At 32.9% G+C, this 16,430-nt stretch overlaps 5 protein-coding genes across 5 annotated transcripts; 4 read left to right on the top strand and 1 right to left on the bottom strand.

Moving 5' to 3' along the window:
- Window positions 1-558: 558 nt before the first annotated feature.
- Window positions 559-3,587, bottom strand: LOC126679244 (uncharacterized). The gene is made up of 4 exons (XM_050374234.2): window positions 3,332-3,587; window positions 2,843-3,192; window positions 2,085-2,127; window positions 559-1,371 (listed from the first exon to the last, which is right to left on the bottom strand). The coding sequence occupies exons 1-4, from the start codon at window positions 3,444-3,446 to the stop codon at window positions 941-943; spliced, it is 939 nt and encodes a 312-aa protein (XP_050230191.1). The 5' UTR covers window positions 3,447-3,587; the 3' UTR covers window positions 559-940.
- Window positions 3,588-3,959: 372 nt separating this feature from the next.
- Window positions 3,960-5,663, top strand: LOC126676511 (uncharacterized). The gene is made up of 2 exons (XM_050370730.2): window positions 3,960-4,302; window positions 5,327-5,663. Exons 1-2 carry the CDS (start codon window positions 4,050-4,052, stop codon window positions 5,479-5,481), a joined length of 408 nt encoding a protein of 135 aa, XP_050226687.1. The 5' UTR covers window positions 3,960-4,049; the 3' UTR covers window positions 5,482-5,663.
- Window positions 5,664-6,755: 1,092 nt separating this feature from the next.
- LOC126678799 (uncharacterized) lies at window positions 6,756-7,487 on the top strand. The gene has a single exon (XM_050373706.2). It carries the CDS (start codon window positions 6,821-6,823, stop codon window positions 7,310-7,312), a length of 492 nt encoding a protein of 163 aa, XP_050229663.1. The 5' UTR covers window positions 6,756-6,820; the 3' UTR covers window positions 7,313-7,487.
- A 3,027-nt stretch (window positions 7,488-10,514) lies between these two features.
- Window positions 10,515-10,826, top strand: LOC126678586 (putative lipid-transfer protein DIR1). The gene has a single exon (XM_050373481.1). It carries the CDS (start codon window positions 10,515-10,517, stop codon window positions 10,824-10,826), a length of 312 nt encoding a protein of 103 aa, XP_050229438.1.
- A 2,449-nt stretch (window positions 10,827-13,275) lies between these two features.
- LOC126679359 (protein PIN-LIKES 2-like) lies at window positions 13,276-14,843 on the top strand. The gene has a single exon (XM_050374374.2). The coding sequence runs from the start codon at window positions 13,437-13,439 to the stop codon at window positions 14,766-14,768; it is 1,332 nt and encodes a 443-aa protein (XP_050230331.1). The 5' UTR covers window positions 13,276-13,436; the 3' UTR covers window positions 14,769-14,843.
- Window positions 14,844-16,430: the final 1,587 nt, after the last annotated feature.

The raw sequence follows: 16,430 nt of genomic DNA, 5'->3' as shown, positions 1-16,430 counted from the left end.
CCTAACTAAGCATGCTAAGCATGCATTGTAAAAACACAACACGTGGATAAACACATGTACCTATACTGCGCATGCACTGCATGCGATACAATTCATGGATTAAAAGATAAGGATAACTAAACATAACTAATACAAAATATTGACATGTAGCACTCCATATTGACATGTGGAAAGTTGGAGCCTTTGTTGAGGACATGTGGAAAGTTGCCATTTTTTGTCTTTATGTAGATTTCGTCCTTATTTGTTGATTGGCTCATGTGATGGTGATAGATTTGAATCATCCACGAATGATGATTACCACCGATTGGCATAATACCATCTTCATCCGTATTCTTGTCCTTTTCTGAATCCATATCCCTATACGAGGCTTGTGAATAACCTACTATGGGATTAAATTCGGTATCCAACATATGATCTTTCGGAATGGAATCTTGAACTGCTGCTTTCTTACCCAAGTTACAAGCGGCTTTGCCAGTTATGCTTCTGATGAATTTATAACATTAATCTTGACAAATGAGAGAAACATTAGAAAGTAAAGAGAGTGCATGACCAGGCCAATTTACTATGGAAATTATTATGCACATCATATCAACTTTTTGTGCAGCTCAACGGTGCCTTTGGCTCTAGATCCCTAGTTACAAGAGCAAACTTCAAGAATCCTACCATATTACATGAGCAAACGGATGGCTAAGTTCAAGAATCCTACCATATTACATGTGCAAACTGATGACTAATTTCACGAATCCTACCATATTACATGACCAAATGGCGGACTAGTTTCACAAATCCTACCATATTACATGAGCAAACGGATGACTAGTTTCAAGAATCCTAACTCTCAAACAAGTCTGTTTGCTAAACCCAAGAAGCCCTAATTTATAGACAACTGATATCTAGAGTCTAAACTAGGTAAACTTCAACAATTTCAAACTCTCATGCTTCACACAGAAATGGAATCACTGTCGCTGTTTTCGCTATCACTGCTACTGCTTTCACTTTCACTTCCAGTCTCACTACCGGCTGTACTGCTGTCACTTCCGCTGCTGCTTCTTGAGCTTGAGTGTTGCTCTTTCCTCCCTTCTGCATTCACCTGAGCTCTAAGGGCTTCTGCAGCATTAGGTCCTTCTTCAGCTTCATCATCACTTATATCAACATCAGCAATCTCATCGTCTGTTTCAGCTTGATGTGGCAAGTTTATATCGATGTCAAGACCAATTCGTGATTCCTTCGCACAGACCTTCTCTGTATTGGCTGAATCACCAGTCTGATCATTAGCTAAGTGCCCCTGAGATTCTGAATCCTTAAGGTCCGGTGACGTAGCTGACGGATTAGGACTTGCTGGATACTCAGAAACTTTATCTTCTTTAGGTTCTGCACCAGAGCATAGACAAATCGAGTTGTGTCAGATTAGGAAGATGATGCACAACGAGGAGATAGACAATATTAAATCAGCTTTTGGGAGAAACAGAAAATTTCTGCTCAGCTGATTAAATTTTTCCTGGTAGTTTAGGTTGGTTCGAGTCATTTAGTGTTCAGTAGAAGATGCTTAGCCGGAAATCAATGACCCGAACCCTGTTATATAATCAGATATGGTTGGGTTCAAAATCGCCAACTAGTTCATTTTATACATGCTAGTAAAATATGTATTAAGTTGGAATTTTCTGAGTGTAAAAATGGCTATTTGGATGTAAATGCGGTGCAGGTCTTTCTCTTTAAGCAATGAAATTAAGCAAGCGAAAACGTGTGAAATTGTCTTCTAGGCCTTTAATGCAATTACAATTGCTTAAACATCAAGTAAAAGAGTGGATGTTAGGTTCAAAAAATTTAGTTGCATAACAATAACTGCACATTCGGATAAACTTTGCAAGGATTATACAAATATCAAATCAAGGTGTTGGGTTGAACTACGTTGCAATAGAGATGTAGGGCTGCCATTATAATGCATTCAACTACATCCCATAAAAAACTTCAATTATTGAATCAAGCATATATATTCTCAGACTATATGCAATCACCCAGTAAAACATAATTTCTAGCTATTAATGTAGCTCCACTAGCAGTCAATACAAAAGAAATACAAGCACCTGAGCTCTCTGAGTTACCAGTGCCAAGCTGTTCGACCTGACCCTGCACAGTTTCATTAAAGACAACTTTTTAAGTGTATAGAAAACTGAAACATTGATACAACATTGTCAAAGAGAGTTTGTTTTAAAGTAACACAATATATAAAAATTCACCGTGAAGGAATTTTTGGTTGATGGAGAGTATAAAACAAGTAAGAAAAGTTGTTTAAAAGTTAGTGGAGTTAATCTGATCCTGCTGGAACAGTTCTTGACTCAAAATGGAAACAGGTTTGAGAAGAGATCTTAGAGTTCTAAGATGAGGCTAGGAGGGTCTGGTCTCTTGATGAAAACCATTGCATAAAGAAAGCAGATGACATGTGATCTTATGTTTATTCTGCACAAACACGCCTTTTTATTTATTCCTCGTTTGATGAGCATTACAGTACTGAGTCTACTGACAAATGTTGAATCTATATAAAAGCACATATTAGCTAAATTTGGTAGAGCATGGACACAAATAAGACATGCAAGGAGTGGTGATAACATAGCCGTGAATAACTGTTGATCAATGACCAGCATAATCTGGAACTTGTGAACCTCCAGAAAATATTGAATTACAGAAGTCTTGAGAGAAACTCATAGCATAATTTTTACTTAGTATCCATATCTCCCTCTCTCTTACTAAAATTGTCCTTTTTGTAAGCAATATTAGGAATCTAAACATAGACATGCACACATACACACATATATACAGAAAAAAAAAATCAAAGCACACTTACTTGCAGTTGATAAGCAACATCTTTGTTGAATGGCTGCTGATTTATAACTTGACTAACCGGTGACGAACACGTTTCAGCAGCTGGTACTGCCACAGCAGCAGCAGCAAGCTCACCAGGCAACCTAACATGTCTCAACCGTTTCACAGCACGGTGCAACCGCTCCAATTGAAAGGTTTCACCATCAAAGAACAAAATAGCATCATTTTCCTTGTAATTCTCACTTACACCTTCAAAAGTTGATTTAAACTTTCCATGTTGATTGTTCTGATACTCTACTTTCACCTTGTTGTTTTTACCCTTGTGCAGTGACCCTGGTTGACTCTTATCAATTGAAGCTGGTTTAAACTCATCTATGCAAACATAAAAAATAGAACACATATCAAATGCTTGTAAAGATATTAATTTTGCATATAACATCAAATTTAAGCAGAAAAAGCAAGTGAAAAACTAAAGGAAATGAAATGGGTAGTGATAAATCAAGGTACTTACAACGAAAAGTGTAGAATTTTGGATGGTTAAGGTGGTCTTTAAAAGAAGAACCTAAATTTATGTTGTACCATCGATCTGGTTCTGGAGCTGTGTTTGGCTCTTCATTGTTGTTCATGTTGTTGTTTAAGCTGAAAGAAGGCTAATCTAATCATGTACTGTGAGAGAAAAATTGAATTCTAGGGTTTTGGCGCTCAGTTTGAATTGCAGAGACGAATTTGGGAATGAATTTGGGAGGGATTGAGAGGATAAAAGATAGTTTAGTCCTTACAATCTTCTGAAGTTTATAACCACTTTGATCCCTATATTATACCAAATGTGCGACTTTTGTTGCTTAAATTGATTTTCATCTTTTTTTATTCAAATTTTTATTTTCATTTCAACAAATAATAATTGAAAGTTATTCTTCAAATTTCATTAGGAATGAATTTATTATATCAATGGCTAGATTAGCAAGCACGTCACATACACTAATGAATTATAACTCAAATAATATGTGTTATTAGAAAATTAGAAGTGGTCATACTTGCAAATTAAAGATGTATTTTCCCATATATGATATATTTGAAAAACATTGAGGACCTAAAAAAAGCTAAAAACACCTTGACGTCTATCAGCTGATGTTTAGACCATTCAAAAACTTTCCTTTTCCTTGCTTAATTCCCTTTCCTATTACATTAATCTGTACAGTACTGAACCAAAATTCAGACAAGAATAACATATGGCATTCACTCTTCCACACTATAAACTCACCCACTTGAAATCCCCATTTGATCCGTTACACCTCCCCAAACACAGACCCACATCAATAATTTTACCCATAACAACAGAATCACAGAAGAAATTGCCGACAATTCAATGCTCAAGTACTGACAACAACAGCACACTGAGAACTTGCAAGAATTGCAAAACCCAATTCGACCCATCTCTCAATCACCCTCGAGCTTGTCGTTTCCACACTGCCCATTTTGGAGGTAATTCACATGAAACCCTTCATCGGAATTAGTTTATTTTTCCTTGAAATTTGAGTTTTTGTGTTTATTAGTTTAGAAGAATCTGATATAAAATTTGATTCTCTTATGATTTTTATTGTTGTAGTATCTGAATATGTAATAATGGGTTTCTTTTGTAATTTTAACTTTATGATTTTTACTGTTGTAGTATGACCTGCGTGGCTATACTGCCGACTCTTATATTGCCTCATTTCTTCTCATATGATGAATAGCCAAAAACAAATGATATTAGCTTATTTGAATTTAACATCTCTTTATATAAATGCCGATTAGGCTCTTTTAATTTGTGTTTAAATCTTATTAAAGATGAGATGTTGAGTTGATTATGAATCATGATCCTGGGCTAATGTTGATGGCAATAATACTGCACTATACTTTATGAAGGGTCATTCAAGTATTCATGCTAAATTTGAAAGATCCTCTGGCTAGTGGAAGTGTGGAACTCTCACTCTTGTTTCTTTCCCATCCGGAGAAGATAGTGAGCATTGCATTCTGGAATTTGCAAATTGGTACCCTAAGCATGGATGGAAATAGAGGCTAGTTGAAAGCTTTTGAAAACACAGAAAGGAACTTACTTATGAAAAAAATACAGACAGAAACTTAGATTTGCAATTTTCTATTGCTAGGACAAGTTTATGAGGTTGTTCATTTTATCGTAAGCCTTTCTTGGTTTTGCAATAGAACGTTGATATAGATGTTCTTATGAAATTTACAGACCAGAAAATGCACTGTGTGGGAGGCTGGTTACTTTTAAATTACTATTGGCGAAAGGACAAGGTGCAAATTTAGATTGCAATTAAGACTAAGTTGTGTCATGTGAGATTTGGGTTCCAACAGCAGGGATTGGATTTTCGATAGTGGATGAATTTGTTTTCTCGGATTACACAATTAACATTTTCATGATTCCTAACTTGCCGTATACTCTTGCTTTACCAGCATACAATGTTTGCTTATGTTTGCACCTTTGCTTCATTTACCTTTTTAGGGGAGACAAAGAGGAAGTTTGAGAGTGTTTATGCTGGAGGCACTATGGATACTCCCGACTCTGGCCGAGTTCTTCAATACTGGCATTGCTGTGCATCTGAAGATCCGTTTGACCTTGGATGCACTGCTGCTCCTCACACATCATATGATGACTGATATTGTTGACAGTCTTTCTGTAAGCAAGCTGTGGGTTGCGATCTTTGGTTTGAAATTTTGATTGGTTCTATTACATATGATTCTGCTTTACATGTGTAAATACTCAAATTTATGCTGATGTCCTACAGCGTTACGGTTTATATTATAGCCATTGGGTATTTGATGATCTTGTCATTACTTAATTTGGTTTCATGTCTCATTGCTTAAATTCTTGGCATTGCACCACTGAATTGATACAACAGCATTCTTTCTACAATGCACGACTGGAAAACTGCATAACAATTTATATCTAACACATTTCATTATGCTTCACTTGTGCAAGCATTTCTTCTAGCTTCTGCTGGTCTGCTTACTATAATTTATTAAGTTGTTATGGAGTCACCTGTGTTCTTATATTAGTAATGGGCTCATCCGGTGCATTAAGTGCTCCTCTCTGGTGCTTGTATACGTATTAAGAATCAGTTTATTCATACCGTTTGTTTGACACCATTGTCAACTGCCAATTCCCCTGAAATTAGCTCGTTTCTTAATTCTAACTTTGATGTGACATTAGAAGTTAGAACATCACAGTCTTGTACTCAGGGACGGAACTATTAGAGGCCGGATGAGTGGCGGCTCTCCTCGCCACTAGTCATCAGTTGTCTCTATATGTTCTCGACTTCTCGTACACTTTTCCATATATTTTTTTCTTTATCATTTCATCCGTCCATGGTCTTACTCCTTTCTCTCCTTCTTCCTTCATTTTCTAATTATGCTAATTTTATATTGTACCTTTATGCTATGAGTAAAATATCTTGAGACTGAATTTTTCCTCAGTTCATTGATCCATTTTTGGCTTGCCACGGGTGCTTGCAGATGCTTACATGTGGTGGTTTTGACGCGCTAATAGTTGCTTACAGTTAAGTTAGATAAATTTACAATAGTCCTGAGAATATATCAATAAATTTAGCTTGAACCATGTTAGTACATTGAAATTCTGAATAATTTTCCTTCAAAACTGGTCATACTTGGAAGCTTCTGCTTAAACAAATAATGGAATTAATCGTCTTTTGTCAACCAAATAAAATATATAGGTCAATTATTATTATACATTTCCACCGACCTTAACTACAACTCCTACTCCAAAGGCACATCGGGCGAATCACAAACCGACACCTACCATTCTAGATCCAAAATAGAAATAATTCAGATTAAAATACTTGAAAATACACGTGTCAAGCACCCAACAAGTCTTTGCAGCTCTTGAATGCCATGGCCTATAAATACAAAGATTTAAACTTCAAGTCCTCAATCAATTCTTTCCACTTTAACTTCAATTCATTATCAAAATTATCTTAAAATGGAGTCAACATCTCTAATCTCCTCAACTCTTCCTTCTCTACAAATTCCTTGCAAAAAATTGCATAATCAAAAGCTCAAATTTAGAGGTCAAACCAAAAGGTCTAGCCATGGAATTGCATTTTCAAGTAGAAGAGAAGACTCATATGAATGGAGTAATAATAATAATAACAATAATATGTATGGAGAAATGCTTGTCGATGAGAGCATGATCGTGTTAAGGAAACGCATACACGAAATGAAGATGATCGAGAGAAATTACGAGCCCCCACAAGAATGGATGCAATGGGAGAAGCAGTGTTATGCAAGTTATGATCACTTTATTTGCAAATATGTTGGATTCTTGCAAATGCATTTGATGAATACTAGGCCTAGTTTGGCTTTAGGTATGATGTTTCTTATTACCATGAGCCTTCCCATTTCGACGGTGATGATTGCACTTCAGTTGATGGAGGCCGGTAGTGGAGTCATTTCGGCCGTTCATTTGGGTTGATCGGAAAATTCTTATGTTCTTGTTTATTAGAAATCCAATTCTTTATTTCTTACATTGTAAAGCATATACGATTGATGAGATGTTTAGCATTAATTTACTCATATAGCTATAGTATTTATATTCATCAAGATGTGTATATTGAAGGCCTTAATATATGATTATCTTTCATCTTAAATTCTTTTTAATATTTTTATTTGTGTAAAAGTTTAAAGTTTGAGAACAATTATGTATTATTCTACAAACTGAATATTATTTTATACACTTTTTTTTTTGAAAATATTTTATCCACTTGTAACCATTGGATGAATAATCATCACTTACAAATTGTAGTAATAGTAACTTCTCTCTCTAGAAAAAACTCCATCCTCCTCTCTGAAAATTTTCCTCTCATCTTGATCTTTTTAAGGGTGGGAGAGGATGACTTCCGATCTTAATCGGAAAATCATATTCTCTCCGCCAAAACTGTTACTTATTTCTATTATATTTTTTTTACTAATTTCTATCTATAAATTTTTGTGTTTGAATGAAGTATTTTTCAGATGTGTTTGATTTATTTTTGTGAGATCTATTGAAGATGAAGATCGAATATTGAAGACGAGACTTTAAAAGTTTGAAGATTTAAGATTAAAGCGGTTTTAAGATCGATTTTTTAATATTTAAATCATATATGTATTTGGGTAACCTTTTGATGGTTGAAAAGTCCTATTATATGATTGTATAAACAGCTCGCGTCATTATCTTAGAATGATTCTTACAATTTGTTGAGGAACTGTTCATATTTGTAATTTCCATTATTATCGATGAAAATTTTAGCCTTTATAAAGAAAAACAATAATCACTTTCATTTTATGATTATATATAGATATAATAAATTACAAATAAAATAAGTATAAAAGTTATGATAATATATGCAAAAATCCACCCTAAATTTTTGTTACTATCCTTCCACTTCTTAAACTTTTTATATTTAATTTTTGCCCCAAAATTTTGAATTTTATATCTGCAACTAGAAAAAGTGAGCAATCTAAAAGATTATGCACTCATTTACAATTATATTAAGACCTAATGTTTTAAAAAATTCCAAATTTGTAGCCTTTTTTCGATCCTACTCTAATATTAAAAATTTGTTTGGATATACTTTTCATGTGGAATTTTTAACTTTTGAAATGAACTTTACAAAAATGAAAAAAACAACAAAATCAATAAAGACAGAAGTTTTATAAGGGATCAATTAAATAATATATGAGCTCTTATATGGTTAAGTCTAATTATAGTTAAAGCTTGAAGCATGATGAAAACATCGTGACAAGGCTAGAATAGAATTACACGGCATTATAAAGTGCACGCGTTGTATTGCCAACGTGTAATTCTCAACACGGTTCTTGAAAAATACATAAACGAAAATAATAACACCCTTCACGGCTAAGATTTTAAAACTTATAAATAACCCCACTGCTCTAACTTTTTTTTGCTTATTTATACCCTTCCCCTAATTGTCATATCCACAACATTCATATTCTATTAACACATTTGAAATCATCGCACTTGCTATATCTTAGAACTTGTCATCGGCAAATGGAAGCAATTCAATTGTTTTCATCTCCTTTTATTTCTAGGCAACCGTTTTCTTTTCGACGATCTGATCAGAAAAAATACGTAAAAATGATCGTCAAGGCAGAACGAGACTATTGGGGTAGTAGGGTTGATAAGAGCATGATTATATTACGAAAACGGATTAGAGAAATAAATATAATGGAGAACCGTTATGTCGACGATGATGTCGGGAAATCAGATTGGATGGAGTGGGAGAAGCAATATTACGTGCATTACAATCAAGATGTTTGCGAAGCAATAGGATTGTTGCAGAATTATTTGATAAATATTAGACCAAGTTTGGGTTTAGGAACTCTAGGATTTGTCACATTTTCTGTGCTATTTTGTTTTGGGATTATGTTGTTTTATGCTTTAGAGATAGTTAAGGGAATCATTTATGGGTTTCATTTTTAATTTTATGCTTCTTGCCTCGACTTTACAATGTAATTTGGAGCTTATTTAATCAGCTTTTATGGCTATATATATCTGCATGTATGTCAGATATGGAACCCAAACAAATTTACAAAAATTTGCAACGTAATTTTGACTTTGAGTTCTTTATAAAAAAAAATTGACTTTGAGCAAGGTGGCCCCACATATTTCATTTGAAGTTAAACAATCAACCTCTAAATTTAAATTGTTAGGTGAGTCGGTGACAACAAATAGGTGGATTTGTGCAGGTTTAAAATAAGGTTTAATTATAAAAAAATATCAAACTTTGATGAGTTTTATTAGTAATATTTAAAAAAAAATAAAATCGACTCATTTAATCCGTTTCAGCATATTTTGTACCTTTTGTAGCTATTTTTATACTGAAGCCGTTTTTTTGCCAAAATATTTCATTATTATGTGGTTTATCATATGATTTCGTTAGATGAGTGTTGCCATATTATCCATTCGGTGAACTGGTAGTGACGTGGCCATTCATATTAATAAAAAAATTGGTTCGATTCAAAAAATGCTATAAAAGACACCAAATATGCTAAAACATGCCAAATGAGCCGATTTTTAAAGGGTTGGATATAACTGACAAAACTCGCAAAAATTTGGTATTTTTTGTGATTAAGCCTTAAAATAAAGATTACATATCTAAATAAATTTAAAATGAGGATTAAATACACAAATTATAAAATATTCAATCAATTATATTGAATATATTTCTTGAATCAATTGAAAAGGTTAAACTGCTAGATAAGATCAGCTGTAGAACCAAAAAAAAACTCAAGAAAAATAGAGCAAAATTTTAAACAAAGAAATATCAAAATAAATTATATTGATTACATCATTTAAGTTATGAATAATTGGATGACAATTGGAATCAATTTTAAAAACAAAACAATATTATGTATTACTCTGAATTGTAACAAAATTTAGGTAATTTGGTGAAATTCTCAAACTTCGATTGGTTTTTAAATAATACAAATAATAATCCAGAATTTTGTTATAATTCTCATCCACTACCACACCTAAAGTATAATAGAACCATTGAAACTAAAACTAAACAAACTCCCGTAAATACCTAAAATTGGAAATAATTTACAAACAAACATCTTTATAAATTTGCATCAAATGTAAAACCTTTACAACAATATCAATAATTGTGATCAAAATGGCCAGCATTAGAAGCAATGTTATGCAATTTTTGATGCTGGCAATTTTGGTTATAGCAATGGTAAATATTGGCGAAGCGATTCAAGTGTGTAACGTAGATCACTTTGATCTGCTGAGTCACTGCCACCCCGTCGCCACCGTAACGCCGGCTCCGACGCCGACTAAGGAATGCTGTGATGTTGTTCAACGTACTGATCTGCCTTGTTTATGCAAATACAAGGATATGTTACCTATTTTTGGAGTTGAATATTCTCGTGCCTATGAAGTTCCTAGCAAATGTGGTATAACTCCACCAATTTGTCCTGAATAATGCAATGGCTCTAAAGCTATAGCACATGGCTCAAACTGTTAAAATCTGAGTTATTGCATTACAAACTATCCTTTGATCCTTTTCAATATTTTTTAATAGATATGATGAAGGACTATATTATTGATGTAATATTTTAACTTTATGAAAATTCTATTATTTGGAATTATTGAAGTGAATATTATTTGCTTATTTAAGTAATAAGAATTTTTATCGATGTGTTTCGAGCTATCTTGAATTTTGAAGTAATAAGAATTTTTATCTTGATTTGCCATAAGACGTCTTGATTTGCCATAAGACGAATTCGTCTTATGGCAAACCAAGAATTTGTGTCATTGATTTGCTTAATAAGATGATACATTTAAGATTTTGTTTGATTCAAATGAATTTCACAATTTTTATAGAATGCAATTGAATTTTTACAGAAAATGTGTTTGATTCAAATGAATTTTCATAATTTAAATTTACATTTACACTCAAAATATAATATTCAATTTATTTCATTTCATTAACATAATACTTAAAATTTAGAAAATCAAAATTAAAAGTTCGTTTTTCAAATGATTTTCAAATATAATTGATTTAGAAATAAAATGAAATGAAATGAATTCTACGCTAGATATGATCCAAACACTCATTAGAATTGCTGAGTAAAACTAGAGTTTTTTTACCAGTTTTTTCACCTTGAGTATTTGTATATAGTAGTATAATTCTACTATTATTTCAGTATTTGAATTGGACTCTCTCTTTGATAGATATCTGAAGTGAATTCATATCATATCTTAACTGGATTTGGATCATTCCCCTGTCCATCATTATTCAGTTTTTCTGTTTTTTTTCTATGAAAGATTTGTTTGTTTTTCTATGAAGAGTTTGCGAGTTTTGTTAGATAGAGAAGGATTGGATTTTATTGTGATAGAGCATTTATGTAATCTTGATTTTTTTTATAAGGCGATCTGCGAATCAAGTTTTACATTTTATTTCATGTCAGGTCATTAGAAATGGTTATGCCCTCTCTAAATTCTTACGTCTGTAACTGCTCATTATTATTTATAAAAGATTATTTGATTGTTAAAAAAAATTAAAACGGTAAAATAAAAAAAATTGTAGGCTCCAAAAGCCATTTACTTACCATGAAGAGTGACCCCGACTCTTCATTGTCGTATGAAGCCACATCATAATTTTCTTAACCTGTAGTAAGAGTTTAATAATTTGGTGAGAATTTAAGTGGGAGTCGGTACCAGAATTCTAGGTGTCGTTTTATGTTTGCTCACTCATCGTTTATTTGAGAAAATGATGGATATCTGCACACGGTACGGTAGCCTACCCCTCACATTTTAAAACAGTAGAGTTCTTTTACTGCTAAAATAAAAAGTTTATTTCCGAAACTCTAACTCGGTTTAACATTCAACTCGCTCTTTAATTTTTTCTTTTTTTTTTTGACAAAATGCTCTTTAATCTTATAAAACCAGAATAGATAAATCTACTTTTAACAGAAAAATAAATAAAGTTAGCCCGAGGGGTTTTATTACAATGATTACAATTTATTTGTCATAAGTATATACATATAATTCCTAAATTTTATCAATTTATTCTATCATTTTTTTTAATTTTTCCGAATATATTTATTTATTGTTTGGAGTCGACGTGAGGTAATGTTGTGTATAACCTAAGTAGCATTAATTTTGTACATATTAATGTACGATATTGTCTTACATCATCTTTAAATAAGCTGTAAATATACGAACACTCGAATAAATAGCAGCAATTACGAAGGGAGGCATGGGATGGTCATGGCCCCTCCAGTTTTTTTAAAATGTTAAAATTAGTACCTAAAGTTTTTTAATTTTTATGATTTGGCCCTTTTCAATTTTAAAAATTGTCCCTCCATATAATGCATATTGTATTCTGGCCCTCTTAAAATTAAAATTCTAATTCCGTTACTGAATAACAGCATCAATTAATAGTCTTAAAATTATGATAATGGCAAATGGATATAGATTTTCACCTTTGGTCATGTTTGGTTCATGGAATAGGTGCGGAATGGAATAGCTATTCCGTATAGAATGAAAATTCTTTGCTTTGTTTCATGGAATAGGTATTCCACGGAATTGTTATTCCATAATTTTGTGGAATAAGTACTCCTCTCAAAAACTAAAGAATGGCTATTCCATTCCTTATGGAATAGCCATTCTATTACATGCTATTCCATTACATGAACCAAACATGGCCTTTGTATTATCCTTATGCAAGAAGAAAAAAATATGAATAGTAACTTTCAGCCTCTTTACTAGTGAAAATGTCAATTCCATTAGTTTAAGAGTTTGATTTTACAACTCTTTTCACCATCGAGCTAGATATTGTTCACATCTTTTGTTTAATCCTGAAGTTAAATACTGTATTTTTCTTGTGAATAAAAAACATCCATGTTCATAAAGTTGTGATCGTACGAAGTTTCTTGGCATTTTCCTCTTGAAGCCAAAACAAAATTACTATTAATGCATGATTTGACAAAATTGAGCACGCCTCGTTTGCCCAATCCTCTTCTTCAGTTACTTTTGCACCAATTTATTTATACCCTTTACCTCATCCATTCAAAAATTCCAAGAAAAAATGGCATCTATACTGTTTGGTTTGCAAGAAAAAATAGAAAGTGAAGGAGAAGATATAAAAGCAGCAATTTTACCGTTATTAAAACTCATAACCCTAACTTTATTCGGTTTCATTCTCATCAAATTTCAACTTATCCCAAAACCAACTCTCAAATTCCTTAGCAAGCTTGTGTTTGCTCTGTTCTTACCATGTTTAATGTTCACTCATCTTGGTCCAGCCATTTCTCTTCAGAACATCATTACATGGTGGTTTATTCCTGTAAATTTATTAATCAGTACCGCTATAGGTTGCGCTTTAGGCTACTTGGTGGCTTTAGTTTGCCGTCCGCCGCCGGAATTCTTTCGGTTTACGATCATTATGACCGGATTTGGAAATACAGGTAATATTCCTCTAGCAGTAGTTACATCAATTTGCCATACTAAGGATAATCCGTTCGGAGCTGGATGTAGAACGAAAGGTATAGCTTACGTTGCGTTTGCTCAATGGGTTGCTGTGATTCTTGTTTATACTCTTGTTTATCATATGATGGAGCCTCCCATGGCGTATTATGAGATCGTTGAAGACGACTCGGAAAGATCAGAGATTGAACAAGAAGAAGAAGAAGAAATTTCGGTCGAAAATCAATCGTTACTCGCCGAAGCTGAGTTTACCGGAATCGAAGATCAAGAAACCGTACACTGCAAGACACCTTTTATAGCAAGAGTTTTTAGCGGTATTTCTCATACAAATGGTCACGATCGTGATAGTACGGAGTCGATTTCTTGTCTGGTAGAGCCGAAAATGGTAAAGAAAATCAGAGTTGTAGCGGAACAAACACCGATTCATAACGTTCTTCAGCCTCCCACGGTGGCATCTTTGCTAGCTATTGTCATCGGAGTTATTCCAGCAGCAAAAGAATTAGTGTACGGTAATAATGCTCCGTTCGAGTTCATAATAGATAGTTTTAGTATTCTATCCGAAGCAATGGTTCCGTCAGTGATGTTAGTTCTCGGAGGAATGTTATCCGAAGGGCCGAATAATTCGAGTCTCGGTATGCGAACTACGATCGGTATTATTGTTGCGAGGCTATTGGTGCTACCGATAATCGGAATCGGGGTTATTTATTTGGCGGATAAATGGAATTTGTTGATTCCTGGTGATTTGATGTACAGATTTGTGTTGTTGATGCAATATACAACACCGAGTGCTATTTTGCTGGGAGCTGTTGCAAGCTTGCGAGGCTATGCAGTTAAAGAAGCTTCGGCTGTGTTATTCTGGCAACATGCTTGTGCTGTTGTTTCTCTTTCGGGTTTTATTATTCTTTACTTTCATATTCTTATTTCTTATATCTGAAATTAGTTTGAGTATTTGTAAGATATGTAAAGGAGTAGAAATTATTTAGTTAGAAATCAGTTGAGACTTTTGATCTATTTCTGAGTAAATTTTGTGATTATGTCAATGCCTGATCGAATTTATAATAACTGAGATCTTAAATGAAAATTGTCAATTTAGCTTTCGCCCAATAAAAAGAAAGTTAAACAACATTCCCTTGATGATACGCTTCATATTTAGAGGAATTAATGTGTTTGAACTTTGCAAACTGCTTCCTTTGCTATTTTTTCTGTAAATTTCTATTAGTTTTAGCATGAGATAACATCGGCAATATGAATGTGAAGCCGAGAAAAAAAGAAAATAAAATGTTGGAATATGGATTTTAGGTCACCATCGAGAGAGTAATGATATTTTTCTAATAAAGAAAATGTGACAATGACATTTTGATTATAACGACTTGTTTCTAAAGTCTGTCATACAAGACAACAAATTAAGAAAAAGATAAAGAGTGATTGAATTATTGGACCTGATTCATCATTATGTAAAAGATCTGAACGGATTTTCTTTTTTGGTAAATCAGAGGTGGTTTTTGACGGGTGTGTGGCGGCAGACATGTGGATGTCGATTTTAGCTTTGGTTAGATGGTGTTAGGTGTGATTAGATGGCTTTAGTTTTGATTTCGTTAGGTTGAATCTGATTAGGGTTTTTTAATACACGTTTTTAGAGGTAATTTAGTCATTTTTCGGGCACAAGTACTTTACAGGCCGTAAAAGTAAAGTTAAAGAGTTTTACGGGTCGGAAATGAAATTTAGGGAATATGGTAATAGAAGGCTTAAAAATTTAGGACAGTGGGTAAAATTTAGTTATGATTAAACATAAAAAAACGTGGTTTAAGGAGTTTTTCGAAGTTGCAAATACTCTAAAAAAAAATGGAAACATAATGAGTTGGAAAATTAGGTTAAAGAAAAATATAGCAATTAAGCTTTGGGAAAATAACTCCCTGAAATTATTCTTGAAGTTGGAAGCAGTCGGAGATCAATAAAAACGCCAAAAATGTTCCAAAATATGCATGGAAAGTTATTGTTAAAGCATGGGCAACTGGAGAAGAAATAAAAGTTATAAAAAAGAGGTTTAAAGACCAAGAAGAAATATGTTTATTAATTTCTCTAGAGTTAGAAGGTCAATCCCTAAGGTTAAATGCATGCTTTCATGAAAAGCCACTCAACATATCAGATGTGGGAGTTAATTCATTGCGGTTGAGTCTCTTATAAGGATAACATTCTGAGGCTAAATGAATGATGTAGATTTATTAAATTTGACCTTTCAAATTTAAAGAACTTGAAGGAATTTCAATTCAGATATTATATTGCTAATAAACTAAAGTATAATAAAACTAAATTAATAATGTACTAAAATTACTAATAGCATATTAGAAATATACAAATTAAAATATATATTTATATATTACATAATAAAACTAAAAACTGTATTGAAACTAATACGGACATTGTACTTAAAAGTTATTGAAGTATACAAATCAATATATTAAAATTGTACCAATAGTAAAATGTGAACCGTAGTTATGCAAACATTCTTTTAAAAACAAAAATACAAACCCATATTTTCTTAAAAATTTTCATTAAAAAAAAGAGCAAATTATTTGGAGGTCTCTGACGTATACTA

Source organism: Mercurialis annua, linkage group LG4, assembly GCF_937616625.2.
Source record: "Mercurialis annua linkage group LG4, ddMerAnnu1.2, whole genome shotgun sequence".
Classification (NCBI taxonomy): Eukaryota; Viridiplantae; Streptophyta; class Magnoliopsida; order Malpighiales; family Euphorbiaceae; genus Mercurialis; species Mercurialis annua.
Note: the sequence above shows the minus strand (reverse complement) of the source record. Positions and strands in the feature narration are given on the sequence as shown.